Source organism: Lampetra fluviatilis, chromosome 6 (assembly GCF_964198595.1).
Source record: "Lampetra fluviatilis chromosome 6, kcLamFluv1.1, whole genome shotgun sequence".
NCBI lineage: Eukaryota > Metazoa > Chordata > Hyperoartia > Petromyzontiformes > Petromyzontidae > Lampetra > Lampetra fluviatilis.
Window position 1 is genome coordinate 2,616,370 of NC_136280.1, and position 14,989 is coordinate 2,631,358.

General features: G+C 56.5%; 1 protein-coding gene across 1 annotated transcript in view; it reads right to left on the reverse strand.

Annotated features, from left to right (window-relative positions):
- LOC144932947 (unconventional myosin-XVIIIa-like) overlaps positions 1 to 14,089 on the reverse strand; it is a 75,867-nt gene extending 61,778 nt beyond the window's left edge. The window contains exons 1-9 of the mRNA XM_078857347.1: positions 13,948 to 14,089; positions 11,085 to 11,228; positions 9,896 to 10,711; positions 8,355 to 8,444; positions 8,124 to 8,177; positions 7,785 to 7,913; positions 6,889 to 6,988; positions 3,597 to 3,709; positions 2,048 to 2,224 (exon numbers count right to left, since the gene is read on the reverse strand). Coding sequence (XP_078713473.1) covers positions 2,048 to 2,224; positions 3,597 to 3,709; positions 6,889 to 6,988; positions 7,785 to 7,913; positions 8,124 to 8,177; positions 8,355 to 8,444; positions 9,896 to 10,711; positions 11,085 to 11,228; positions 13,948 to 14,004 — 1,680 coding nt within the window. The 5' untranslated portion in view covers positions 14,005 to 14,089. The remainder of the gene's footprint in view (positions 1 to 2,047; positions 2,225 to 3,596; positions 3,710 to 6,888; positions 6,989 to 7,784; positions 7,914 to 8,123; positions 8,178 to 8,354; positions 8,445 to 9,895; positions 10,712 to 11,084; positions 11,229 to 13,947) is intronic.
- Positions 14,090 to 14,989: the final 900 nt, after the last annotated feature.

Consider the following 14,989-nt stretch of genomic DNA (forward strand, 5'->3'; position numbering starts at 1 on the left):
ACAACTGGAACGAGGCACGGGTGGGACGAAGAACACCTGAAGACACCGGAAGAGCAGAGCACTTCCACATAAATGTGGTTCATCCCCACCATCATTGTCGTCGTCGTCGTCATCGCCATCATTGTCGTCATCGTTATTCCACAACCGACAAAGCATTCAAGTAGATTTGAAGCTTTCGTGACTGCAAGGGTTGAGACTCTTTGGTAGGTAAAGTGATTTTGCCGTGGCGTGTTCCACCTGAAGACGGATGCTTGTGTTGCTTCCGTGATTTAATTGAGTTGTTTTCAATTATTTTATTTTATTTGTTACCTACGTGACTTCACCGAAAAAACCAAAGCGGATAAAGCATTAAACTCCCCACGACCCAAGGGAAAGCAGCCACCGCTGCTGTCACCAGGACAGGTGGTAACCCTGTACCCCGGCCGCGAGCCACGCGCTCTGCTTCCGTCGCAGGGGGAGAAACCGTGGAGCGATCCCCCCGATTGCCGGGGGATGCAGCCCCATGTCACCGCAATTACTTCCACCGTATTGAACTAAACGCGGTCGCAATCTCAGTTTATTTAACCAACATCTATTGCAATTAGGGGCCCCGTGACATCGATGAACTGCTAATGCGGCTCCTTTAATAACGCAACCTTCGATTCCCTCCCTCGCTTGGCAGGTGCGTAAGGAGGTTCATTAACCCTAATGAGTGCGAGAAAGGTCACGGTCAGCAGATTTACGGCACTTTGAGTTTCCTACCAAAGAAACAAATAATACCTCTCCCCCCCCCCCCCCCCCGGTGCCTCCACTTGCCCTGCTCCCCCCATCCCCTCATTCTCTGGCACTGCCTCCAGCACCCCACCCCCCCCACCCCACCCCACAATATTTATCTTTACCCTGACAGTGGCGGCTACAGAGTGAAGTGGAGCGCCCTTTGGTGGTAAATTCATTTTTTGTAATTTTGTTATTTCCCCTGGTCACAATTGGAATTTCAACCAAAAAACCGTCTCTCTCTATTTTTATTTCTTCTTCTTCTTCTTCTTCTAAAGTGCAATTAAGACAATTACCTCTCTTTGTAATTAAAGCCCAGGCCACCCAGGGCGCCGCGTGTAATTTCTACTTGGTAATTGGCCGCGGCTGCCGCCTGACAAAAAAAACGAACGAACGAAGGGAGGGAGGCCGGCGACGGGAGAGCAAAATTTTACTCCGGCCCTTAAAATTGTAAATACATCGAACTCCTCTACTTACGAACGAGTGAGGTTCCAGAGGTCTGTTCGCAAGTCCCAACTTTACTCCCGTCGATTCCAAACATGTTGTACGGCATGCACACTAAACGCGGGGAATGGATTTAAAAGTTGTAGAATTTCCCGTAGATGTATATGCCACTGGTTTTTCATGTTTTGCGGATATAGATGCCACCATTTTTTGCGTGGCGGTTCAACTTACGACTTTGGGGCCCAAACAGGCATCTGGACATATGGACAGGTTTGTTGGTATCTCTGGAAGTTCGTAAGTCGAATGTTCGTAAGTAGAGGAATCCCTGTATACAATCGGCGACTTGCGCGGGAACACTCGATGGAGCCAGCGCCGTTCCCGAAAGGTAAAAGGGGGAGCTCGCCCAGATATTTATGATCAGGTGGGGGGGGGGCGGGGGGGCGGGGGGGGGGCGGGGGGGCGGGGGGGGCATTGAGACAATAGTCATAGTGCCCCTGCTCCGTGCACCAACTCCGGCGCTGTAACCAACCGGATTCGATGAAGCGTCACGATTTTGCCGTCGCCCATCTCTCTCTGGTCTCGTGCCGTCGTGGCTCGTGAGTTCACGCGATCGATGAGGCGCTCGTTCTCTTTTGGTGAAACTTTCTTTCAGCACGGACGACTGTGGACGGCGATAGAGTGTTGCCTCCCCCCCCCTTTCCCCGCCGCTCCCCCCCCCCCCCACTCAACGTGTATGAACAACTCACGAATTGTCTGCCTCTTAAGCCGTAGAAGGACATGGTGTGGGTGTCCGTCTGGAAGCGTCCCACCATCCCGACGCCCCCTAACCCCCCCCCAATCCCCCCCGTACCTCGTCGGTGTGCAGCGGCGCCCCGCGGGCTGGAGCGAGCGCCAGCAGGTGCGCGCCGGCGTACGTGTAGGGCTTGGCGTGCGAGAGCCGCGAGCGCAGCGTGTGCAGCAGCGACGACTCGTTGAGGAAGAGCAGCGACGCCAGCTGCTCCGCCTGCTCCAACTCCGCCGGGTTGGCCTGCGGGGTGCGGACGGTGTGGTGGGCGGGGAGGGGGGGGAGAGGGAAGGGGGGAGGAAGGGTGGGGGGAGAGGCCTGTATCCAGCAGTTGATAGACCATGACCTACAATAAATATAACGCTCGGGCCCTAAAATCATTACAACCCTGCCCCGGGTGATACTGGGCTCTGGAATCCCACGATCCTGAGCGGGCCCCGGCGCTATTTGGCAGACGGTGTCAATTAGTAAATTTGGCCGGAAAATAACGGAAAGTGATTTTACCGTCGCGCTGCGCTCGCTTGAGGAAGGGTCACAGCGAGGGGGGGGGGGGGCAAAGGTCACAGACTGGAGACCAATCAGCTCGCAGGGGCGTTTAACAGAACCCAAAAAACCTCGCGTGACTCTTGCTCAGCGTTCAGGAATGGCTCCGTTAATTCCATGTCCCTTGTGCGGCCGGCCGAGAAGTTGCGATTAACAAACAAGGGGGAAAGGTGGGGGGGAAGGAGGGGGGGTCCGGTGGGGGGGGGACGGGGGGGGGGGCTACAAGTTGAGAGCAGAGGGGGTCGAGCGGTTGGTGAGTGTGTGAGCGGAGAGTCGTTCTCTTCTCCTCCCCTCCCCTGCTGCCACCTGCTCAGGTGATGATGGCCAAGGAGCCGCACGGGGAGGGTGGGCCGGTGGGGGGTGGGGGGGGGGGCGGTGGGCGGGGGGAGAGGGCCCAGTGGCCGTGGTGCTAGAAATAAACCTGAGATTACCGCGCTTAAAATAAATTGGGAGTGGCGCGCGGGATCGGAGGTGGCGGAGGAGAGTTTTCCGTCGCCGTGGCAGGGGAAATTGAACCGATCGCTCGTTCTCGTCTTTTTTCATGAGATTTTGGCACAACAAAAAATTTCGACCGATGAAGGAACGGCAGCCCAAGGATGGAACGCGCACGAGGGCACCGTGCTGTGCGCGGCATTGTGGTGCGGGCGTCGCAAGAATGCTGCCAACTTTAAAGTACTTTTTACATTTTTACTCTCGTTTGCGTTGCTCCGAGCTTGTATTGACAGCCTCTCGGATCGACAGGCCCGGGGTGCAGCTACAAGACAAGAGCCGTCACGTGTTGTGGGCTGCGTCCTCCTCCGAACCGTGAGCCGTGAGCTGGGGCCAAATCTCAATCGTGACTGCAGAACGGCGAAGGTCATCCGGCGACAAACTGATTGGTAAACAAGGCGGCAAATGAATTAAAAGCCAGCGAACGCCCACGCTGTGACATGCCACGGTGGCATCGCAGGGAAGAGGAGGCGGTAAGAGAGGAGGAGGAGGATGATGAGTAGAAGAGGGGTGGAGGTAGAAAAAGAAGAATGAGTGAAGACAGGAGGAAGGAGTAGGAAGGAGGCGGAGGGAGGGGCCTTACCTTCTCCACCTCTTCCTCATCCACATCCACGATGGTCCCCCGCTCCTCCATCTTGAGTCTGAGTCTCCGCGCCGGCATTTCCGGAGTCCCAACGTCGGGCTTCAGCTCCGTCGCTGCAGACGCACGCGAAGAGATGCAGTCGGCAACTCCATCGGGTCGATCATCGAGTGGAAAGACAGTGAGCGTACAGCGTGCTGTCCACCCACTGGGCAGTGGGGGGAGTGGTTGGGAAGCCCAGGAACCGGTTCAGGTTTATCAATCTCTGGTAAATGTTCACCATCACCGGGAAACGAACTCGGGTTACAGCGCGCTAACCACAGTGCCACCACTCCACCCAGTATATTGCCTCTACATTGCACTGTCCTGCCATGTGTTGTTGGGGAGAAACTTACCCATTAGGGTGGTGGGGGGGGGGGTAAAACTTCTAAATACCTTAGGGCCACACATCAACAAACACACAGCTTGGTCACTGCCACCACTGGCAAGTGCGGTGGCGAGATGTTAACTACCTCGCCTGATCTACAGGTGGTCGTGGGTTCGATCCCGACCCTGACGCCTGCTGTATATTTGGAGTCTGCGTGTCTCTCTCCCCGTGGCCGCGTCGATTTCTCGCCGGGTCCTCCGGGTTTTCCCTCCACCACCTCCAGACGAACGCATCGCTCATGCCCCGCCCCGCAAGGCCCGACCGGGTGCTTACCTCTCAACCCGCGACCCGTGTGACAATAGCCCCCCCCACCCGAACCACTCTTAGCGCTAATTCTCTCTCCCGTGACATTCCATAACCTTAACCCTCAGCGCCAGCTCTAATCGCTACGAGTTAAGCCCCGCACGGCGGCGCCCCGCTGCCAAGTAGTATTCGGCGCGTGTCCTCGGGAGCTGACAGCTTCCCTGGGGCGGTATTTTTCCTCCTCTTCCTCCTCGGCCCACCTGTTATTAAGCCTCTTGTTCGGTGGTGGTGGTGGGGGGGGGGTCTCCTTTTGCATAGAGCGGAACCTTCTGATCGCCTGCCAGGCAGCTCTAATCTACGGGTTTGCAGGATTCCGCGGCCGATGTAAATTTTTAAGTGTTTTATTATAATAAAAATATAAATCGGTTTGGAAGAAGGCATTCAATATTTATTGGGGGCGAGAGGCGGTCTGAGCCGAGGCGATGGATGCAATCTCCTTTCTTTTGTTTGGGGGGGGGGCGGTGGTGGGGGGAATAAAAATAAATCGCGGAAAGTAAACAGAACGGTACTCGCCAAAGGAAGACGATGAAGTTTATTTTTTCTGCACGTAATTTCATTTTTTTACTTTACTCGTCTTGACATTGTTTTTGGAAAGAGGGACGGATGGGAGGAGGGAAGGAGACTGCTCCGTTGGCAACGATCACCGAACTGATTCTCTGCACCCCCCCCCCCCGATCCTTACGGTACTTACAGTCATAACAAGCTTTGGTGTGACCACGGCTGATAATGACGATGTATAGAAGCTGACAGAGCCACTACTCCGCTCTTACGCGCGTGCTTCTGAGATCCAGCGCTGCGGCTACAGTGAGGGTCAGTGGATCTCCGCACAAGCTGTCGCTTTAACCCGGCCTGCAGGGTGCATACGGCACGACAAAATCTGTTCCACCTGTACGGGGGAAAGAGTGTTCACCCCCCCCCAACCCCCCCCCCCCCCCGTCTCGCGCGCACGCGTGGCTTGTCTCTGGGTGCTCCGGTTTCCTGGCACACATGTAAATACTCTTGATTGGGGGGGGAATACCTTAATATATAGAGGAGTGCAGACCTTGGGCAATTATTGGTATCGCCACCTCACAGCCTCCTCGAGCATTTGAGTCGCTCTCTCTCTCTCTCCATATACGCCGGGCGTATACAGTGCGGCACGTTTAAATAATGATTATTATAATGATTATTGTCGCGCTGTTAACAGCACAACATTAAGGGGAGGGGTTTCTGTCTCATGCACACACTTTTTTAAAAAAGTATTTAGTTTGCCGAGCTTGTTGCTGATGGGGCAAAGCTTGTCACGGGGTTTTATTTTGGCAGCCGATGGTTTTCCGCGAGAGCTTAGTGTTATATTCGCGAGAACGCGTGACGGGAACTCAGACGGACGGTCGGAGGGAAGCGGTGACGCATTTTCCCCGAGCATGGAATAAGGGGGCTGTCAGCTCCCGTAATGTCCGTGAAACCAACATCACCACATCGGTGAGTCTGCGAGTGCTACCGAAGGAGAGGCACGCCTCTGAAATGTTGACCTTCTTTGACGTGGGTTTGGCGGCAGAGCCACATATTTCATGAATTTCGGTCGCCAGTCAATCACGCCCACAGGCGACAGCAGCTTCTTAGCAAATGCCAAGAATATTACGAAAAACGTGGATCCTTAAAAAAATATATAGATGACATACCTCTCGTTAAACTAGGCGCTCATGTGAGTTTCATGGTCACGGTCAGGTCACCAACAATTCCTGCGATAATTTGCTTTTTTTTCACTTTATTTGGCCAGATTCCATCTCTGAGATTTCAAATCGAGACGTTTTGATTGCCACGAAATGATGAGCGTCTCTCCATGGCAACGGTAGGTGACGGGTGGCGGCCCGTCGCAGGAGCCATCGAAATGATAGGGGCTGTGTTGTGAGAACATTCTTAAAACCAATCATGTTGTTTGCATTTTTTTTAGTTTAACACGTAGGCTTTCGCGACCAATCTCATCCGTAATAGAGGTTTTTGTTTGGGTTAGATCGCGTAGTTGTAATTACTGGCGAAACGTCGCGCTCAGATTGTAAATGTTGTGGCTTGGCTCTCCAACACACCGGTGTGCCATACTAGTGACGAATTGGCCACGTTCTGTTTATGTGACAACCCTTACTAGTTGGCTATATCGGGTTGTGGCGGGTTTTAACAACACATTTATATATTTACGCGATCTAACCAAAGAAATACTATATTATGCATTTTTTTGTTTTAATACCGTCAAAAATTTGAGGTGCGCGAGGTTGCCACTAACAAAGCTCGTTGGAGCCCAACACCACGTCGGTCAACCGCTGACTCCGAAAGCGGTGAGCTCACGCTCTATCGCCGAATCCGGCTTCCAGAGATTTAATGGCACGGGGCCGCCGTGTTTGAATGCCGCGGCCGGCCAAGAGAGTTGATCGCGGGGGGCCTAATCCCCCGTTAAGAGCCCTCGCCAGCCTCCGCTGCTACCACCTCTACGCGGAGGCAAAGCGCGGACGGCCGGGGAGGGAGATTTGGACACGGAGAGCCGTGGAGCCGCGAGTAGTGGTGTGACGTGCACCCTCGATGTCCTCTCACCGGCCACGAAGCCGTCCTTCCGCACCAGCCAAACCTTCTCGGCCTCGAACCACGCATAGAAGCCCTGCTGCTGCTGCTGCTGCTCCTCCTCGGTTCTGGGCTGTGCGGAGAGATCACGCGAGGGTCAGGAGATATCAAAACCACGCGGCGCCCCCGCCGCTGACGCCACGTCGCCCAGAATGGTGTCGTCGCCGTCCCGTCTGGTGCTAGGGCCTCCGGAAGACCGCTCCTACCATCTCGTCGGCACTACCGACTGATATCGAGTGTTCGACGTGGACTAGCGGTAATGCATTTTGCCACTTGCAGACGTGAGAGTGGGTCATTGCACGCGGGGGCCAGCGTCCACATTTGCCAAATTTGAAAATTATCCACAATATTCCTCAATTGGCAGACGTACGCCTCAGGTCACTCTTGCAAATGAGACTGAATCTGCCTCTAGGTCTCACCCTCTGTGGCCACGAGGTGGTCACATGCGTGAAGTCAACGTTGTCACGTGATCAGGTAATTGTATGGGGGGAGGGGGGGGCAGCACTAGTGTCACGTGACTAGGTGATCAAACACAAGAATAAAGATCACATCATCACGCATGGGGCAGCACTGGCGTCACGTGACAGCGATGTCAAATTATACGGTGCCAAGTGATCGTACAGGGGGGCAGCACCAGTACCATCACGTGACAAGGCGACCAATCGCGCGGAAGGGGGCAGAATCATGGAGTGTGCACGGTCAGGGAGAACGGCGTGGTGGTGGCGGTCGTGGCGGTGGTGGCGGTGGTGGTGGTGGCGGTGGAGGTGGCGGTGGTGGCGGCGGTGGCGGTAGTGGTGGTGGCGGTGGTGGTGGCGGTCGTGGCGGTGCTGGGATTTTAGGTGTCACGGCCATTCGCCGCGGCGCCATACCAGTTCAGGTGAAGCCTTGGCCTCCATCTTCTCTGGCTGCGGTGACGGCGGTGGCAGTGGCGGCTGCTGCAAGGGCTCATGGGAGGGCGTTGGTTGCTCGGTAATGGCGAGCACCGGCTCGAGCTCCACCTAAAGCCGACAATTACAGAGAGCACGCTTTCGGTTTTCTTATTAAAGTCACTCATCTGGAAAAAATAAAACGTGAAGAAAAAATAATAAAAATAATAAATGGCTCGGACCATTACTAGCATCTGGTGCAAGAAGATAAAACAAATTAACTGTTTACTTTATGACAAAATGAAGAGTTATTAAGAGCAAAAAAAAACATTCCCCACTAACCTTGGGCGCTTCAGACGCAGGTTTATTCTCTTGCGTGGGAAGGGGAAAAGTCATCTAATGCGACACACAGCGCAAAAACATTATTTCCAATTACACTCTATATTACTGTGTCAGAATCAAATTGCTTTTTTTCCACGGTCTCATCTTTTACAACATTATTTTTATTATTACATTTTTTTCTATCTGCTTGAATAAGGCCGGCGGCGGCCACTCCGTTTTGGATGACCTCACCTCTTGCCTAACGGGCTCCATGGCGACCAACGTGGTGGGGACGTTGCAAATCACCGCATCTTGGCTGTCGGACACGTCGCGCCGGTCCCCCTGCGGCAACAACGGCAGCGGCTTCACAACCGGCGGCGCGGCACTTACGGGGTTTACCGCTCTCCCTCGGACGCCCCGCGAGTCGTAGCATCGTCGTCATTGTCGTCGTTGAAGTTCACGATCGCGGACTCTCCTTCACGGCATGGGAAGCCATTGAGATAACGAACCGACGATCTCATCGAATCATGCCGCCACTGAGAAGCCGGCCTGCGCCTGGACAGTACTTGACGGACAGGCGACCAGCGGTGCGCACAACGCAGGTGCAGTAGCTGTTCGTGGGCAGTAGGGGACGGTCCAGCAAACTCCATTGCCCCACCCCGCCACCTTCACCAACCGGCGAGGTGAAGTATGGTCAAAACAAACCCTCGCTGCCTGCACGGTGTGTGGAGAGGAGCCCCATCCTAACTGGACACCTGTGAAAAGATAACTTTACAGCTCATCGGATTCCCCCAGTATAAATAAAGATTCAGATTCTGATCATCCAGCAGCGGATTGATGCACGACCTAGGTCGGCGCAGCGGGAGCCGACTGACGGAGCTTGAAGATGGGAAATAACTCCAAAATGCAACGTCGGAGTTAAAACGCGGAACAGAAAGATCCGCGGGGCGTGTGGCGGCACTGTAACCACCGTGGGGGCGCAAGCGCGACACGGCCGTGAGAGAGCCGTGAGAGAAATCGGCGTCCCTGCGGGGTTGGCGAGGTACGACCGGCGTAATTTCCTTGCCCGAGGCGACGGACCCCCTAACAACCCGAGGCCACGGTCCTACTCCACATGCAGGGAAAACCCAAAAAATGTGCAATTTTGTCAATCACACCACGTGTCCTTGAAGGGTGGAAATAAAAAGTATATCATACCAACAATTGCCCAAGATCTGAATTCCTCTATTCATCAAATAGTGAGTTGCTGAGACAAATTTGGAAGCAAACTGGAGCGCCCGGAGAAAACGCACGCATGCGAAGGGGGAGGTTGGGGGGGGGCAACGCTCTATCCCATGCAGAAGGAACAGACAGAGATCAGTCCGCACTCTGCTGTTACCGCTTTCTCCGGGATGTCAAAGGGCTGTGAACCGCCTAATCATTTGAAACAGGTGCGAGAAGCGAGCTCGCGTCTGACGGTGTCCGTGACAAACATCGTCCAGGCTCGGGGTGCGGATCCAAACCCCCAACCCCCGAACCTCAGCGGAGAGACGGCTCCTCCAGCTGCCCCGGCCCCAAAATAAATCACCACCCCAAGCAGGCGCATACAGACAAAGTTCCCTCCCGCCCCCCCCTCCCCGTATAGCCTTCACACACTCTTGTGGCAAGTGCTGCTAGCGAGTAGCACCGATGCATTGATAACCAACAGAACGGGGGGGGGGGGGGCGGCTTGAGCAGCCACACAATTAACAAACACAACAACAACACCACAACGGCGACTCGCAGCCTCCCCATTCCCGTAACGTTCGTTCTACCTGCACCGCCTCGTCGATGGAAGACACCGCCCCCCACGGCCGTGACGGTGCCACCTCCGCCTTGCCCTCCTCGCCGGGCGGTTGCGGCGACGGCGACGGTGCCACGGCCGTCGCCGCCTCCTCCCCCCTCCGCTCCACCACTCGCCGCACCCTCAGACGCGGCTCCTTGGTCTTGGCGCGCGACATGAGGCTGGCCAGGCCCTCGGAGATGGCGTCCGGCTTCCCGTTCACCACGGACGCCGGTGCCGCCGTTGCCGCCGGTGCCGCCGGTGCCGCCGGTGCCACCGGGCCGTGCTTTGCCGCGAGCCCGTCCGACCTGGGCGGTCGCTCTGCCGATTTGGTGACCTCCACCGCCATCGACGCCGCGGGTGATCTCCCAACGGCGGTGTTGCAGCTGGGCGGCGGTGGCGGCGGCGGTAGCGCCGTTAATCCGGCATCTTTGCCGATCGCCGGTGCGCCGCTCGGAGCGTCGGGCTTTCCGCCGTCCTGCATCTCGGCGTCGGGAGACCGCGGCTTCCGCACAACGCGCCGGACCACCTTGATCACTTTCTTCTTCACCACGCTGCGCAACCCCGGGTCGTCAGCGGTGGTGGCGGAGTTGTCTGTGGGTGACGTGAGGCCAGGCGGCGGGGAGCCGATGTGGGAGCCGGGCTGCCCGTTGGAATAAATCCCCGGCGGGCCGTCCGCGCTGCCCTGAGAGATCTTGCGCACGCGGTTGGAGCCGCCGTTCATGACGAAGGGCGGCTGCAGCGAAGGGGACAGCACCCGCGATGGCGGCCTCCACCCCGGCGACGGCGGCTGAGAGACCGGCGATGACTTGCGCGCCAAACAAAATAAACAAACACGCACGCAAACGACAACAAGTTAACTAGATGTGTGCGTACGTGTGTGTGTATATATACGAAACGAAACCGATGGGCTACGCACGACGAACGCTGTCGATCGAAAGGAAAAGTTTCTACTCGCAGCAAAAAAGTGAAACCAAAAAAACGATTAAAACATTCCACCGGTGCACAGGACTCGATGTTGGAGAAACGGAGATGTTGATTTCTTTAAGACTTCAGCACGAGCGCGACCCGGAGCTCGTGCTGGAGGAACGCGCGACCCAGAGCGTTGACGTTAGCCTACGGCGTCCGCCACTGGCCGGGCTTCCTCGGGCCCGCGTTTGCCGCGGGGCGGCGTGCGTTACCGGCTGTTCCAACTTCATCTGCTCCTCTTTGCTCCTGACGGCCTTCTTTATGAATCCGGCTCCGTTGGGAATGCTCGTGGCGGTGGCGGCGGTGACGGCGGCCGGCTGCTTCAGCGCCAGCGGGCTGCTCTCCTCGTCCTTAACCTGATTGGCCGACGGTCACAAGGCAGGCCAGATTATCTCTCTGAGGGCCCGGCCCGGAGAAACGGACACCGCCGGCACAGCCGTGGACCTTTCCACGCATGCACGCACGCACAAAATCTACACGTGCCTCACCACCACCCGCCCAACCGGTGACCACTAGTTACAACTGAGGGGGGCAGAGGGGGTAGGCCTGAGTGGGCCTGTGACCCCCACTAATAAACAACAATTCCCACCCCACCTCCACGACGCCTGACTTGAGAGCCGTTTGCGTTCAAGTTTACAAAGGTCGTGGCCGACTGCTCCGTTGAGGCTGCCTCACACACGCCTCATCGCCACCGCTTCCTTCCTTCTGCCAGGTCACGTGGCAAGTGGATGGTCGACCCCTCATGACCTGCGAGGTCGGCTCTTACAGTCTCATGCCACCCACAGAGCCGGTGGGTTTTTCTGCCCCCCCTCTGAGCCACCTTACGTGGTGCCCCTCCCCAACTCTTTGCTGGGCCACCTCTCCCCTGCCCCCCCCCCCTGGCCCCCGCCAACCCTCCCCGCCCCCCTCAAATTCTCCCAATCTCTCGCGCTCACTGCCACTCCCCCCCGCTGCTTAGTTCACTAAACGGGCAACCTTCTCCCGGCGCCCAGCCCCGTGCCGGTGAATGCTCATGTATTTACCGTCGGTTCCCGCTCGCGCGCGTAAATCTAATGACCGCCGTCGGAATCCGAGGACATTAAGGGGCCCGCTGCTAACAAGTGCGCGTGAGTTGCCGCATTAGCGGCGAGCGCCGCCCCGTGAACGGGCTGGCGACCTGTCGGCCATAGCCGGCGCTACGGTGGTCGCGGCTCCGAAGCGCGGAGGAGCGGCGGGCGTAAAAATAGATCGTCACTCATCGACGCCGACTCCATGCCGCAGCTGTCACTCCCTGCGGCCGCGCGGTTCGGGGTGGTGCAGGCAGCGCTGCTGCAGCAGCAGCTGCCGTCCGATTCATCACGAGCTGTCACGGCACTCGCAGGGGGCACCCGCCGCCTCACCGCCAAACTTCCACCGCACCACCCAAGCCACAACCTGCACCACCACCACCAGCGCACCACCCTAACCCCCCACATTTCTCACCGCACCACCCGCCGCCACCCCCCCCCCCCCCCGCAACGCTTCACCGTTCCCCCGTGGTCCGAATGCACCACCTACCAATGGCGTGAACACCCTAAAGCCACGTCACCCAAATGTCCAAACGTGTCCACCGCTCCAAACGCCCAAATAGACCTCCTCCCTCGGCGACCCACGCACGGGCACCCAACGCCGCCGCCAAACTTCTCCACCGCCCAACGGAAGCGCAAACAACGGTCTACGGCCCCGCTGCTCAAAGCAAATTGGCATCGCTGTGACCCGTGCGAGTTTTAGTTTTTTTTTGACTTCGTGGCACTGGGGAGCCAGTTTGCAAAAATAGAGGGTGCGCGTGCACACGCACAGACGCACGCATTACTCACCAGATTCTAATTTTAAATGCGATCGCCAGCCACGTAAATACACTCATTGCGTTAAATGTCCAGCTCTCTTTCTCTCTCTTTCTCTCTCTCTCTCTCCAGTAAGCGACTGGGTGTCGTGGATCGGCTCTCGCCTGCTTAAAATGCGGGGGAGCGTTTTGCGTTCAGAAATGTGATCGCCGCGTAACGACAGAGGCTTTTAAATGAGTCCCCTCTCATGGAGCTGCTGTTTATTAAAGTGCCGCGCCGAATGAAAACGACGATGAATAACAGTCGAGCATGTTTATTATTCTTTGCGGAAAAATTCGACTTTGGGAATGCTGCTGCTGCTGCATTTTTATGAAAATCTCATTGTGGAAAAATACCACCGAAAAATATTTTGACTTTTTGTCGTTGTTGCATTTACATGTGGAAAATAAAATAAATATAAAACTTCTAATGCAGCAGCTATTGAAAAGTAACCACCATTCATCGTGACATTAATTTTCATATCCGCTCGAGAGAGAGAGGAAGAGAAAAAACAAACCCCAACACCCACCGGTAACCTTCGGCCAAATATAATACGGCTCCGAAAACACAATCACGAGTGGGAATATGGAATGAGAAAATAGTGCGCAGGTGAATTGTGGGAGCCCGCCTAAGGTCAGGCTGTGGCATTTTCCGTGGGCAGACGCGTTTAAAAAAAAAATGCACTTACACCTTGAAATATGTGAAAAAAAGACGCCCGGCCCCCTCCTCTCCGTGCGTCTGTATTTCTACGCGGAGACGCAAATCCCAGCGGTGTCATCTCGCCAGCCCCCCCCCCTCCCGTCCGCCACGACACCCCCCACCCCCCAAACGCCGCAGCTTTCGAGACGGCGCAATAACCGTGGCCTCAACGGCCATCGCGGGGCGGACCGAGCGTTTGAAATATTGCGACGCGACCTTTTAACGGTGAGCGGGTTACATACAGGGCGGTGGTGTTTTTTTTTATTTTCTTTTTGGCAAGCGCTAAGAAATATATAATAAATAAACCCCTCGCGTTTATTTTGCGGGGAGGGGGGGGTGGTTGGTTTCCCCCCACCGCCCCCTCCCCCCGCGTGACGCGGCGAGAAATAAACACGGCGGCCGACGACGACGACAACAACAACAACAACAAAAACCAAAACCAGCGAGAGCAATAAAACGCGTAAATGACAAAAAAAATAATGCGCGGAGGGATACAACGGGGGGGGGGGGGGGATGGGCTCGCGGGACAACTCACGAGCGGCGCTTCACTCCCCTTTTGCTCCCAGAAGGCGAATCGGGAAGAGAACGCCATGGCTGGACATGAACGTCTGCGGGCAGGCGTGCAGAGAGACAGGGTCACAGGGTTTCGCCCGGGCCTCCGCGGGACTCTGAAGGGACCGGGGGTTCAGTGTCGGTTGGGGTTAAAGGTTTAATCATTGGGGGGGGGGGGGGGGGGGGTGGAAGTGGGTGGTGGTGGGGGGGTAAGAGGGAAGGGAAGAGGCGCGACCGATGGATTAATTCAGAGGGAGCGGGGAGCGTCGTCGTAGGTGGCAGTCCCAGCGATCGGCCGGTGGATGCGTCCACCACTCAAGACTACCGGGAGGGGGGGGGTAGAGGGGGAGCGGTGGGAGGGGGGGGCTAGATCACACGGGGGAGTGAACGTGGGGGGCTTGAAGGAAGAAGGTCAGAGCTGAGATACACGCACGCGCACAAAAACAAACACTGCACAGAAAGACAAACACCCCTCCCATCCCCCGTCGCTGTGCGGAATTTTGGGGGGCAAGGGCTGAATGCGAGAACCTGCAAAGGCCAACCGCGGTGTGGTCTGCGCCACGCCCGGCCGCCTTTGTCTCCCCCGTACTGCAGTTTATGCAGCGCACGAGGTAACTCAGGACAGGTTCCCCAGATGAGATAATAAACGACGACGTCCTTTGTGGCCAGCGGAAAAAATACATCCACCCCACTGCGTTACCGCCCTCCACAACAAGTACGCACACACACGTGCACGCACACAAAGACCCCCCGTATAGCCTTCAACAGACTTTTGGGGCAAGTGCTGTTAGCGAGTAGCACCTATGAAGGCCGGCACGGAACACGAGGGGGTTGGGTGGCCAGCACCACGTCCGGCCGCCTTTGTCTCCATAGTAGCGATGTTTACACATCGCACCAGGTACTCATTTGAGGCTGAGTCGACCTAGGGGAGGCCCAGGACCGGTTCAGACAATCGTCATCGGTGTTGGCCGTGAGCGGGAATCGAACCAGTGTCGGCGGGTTCGTGGCGCGGCGCGCTAACCGCT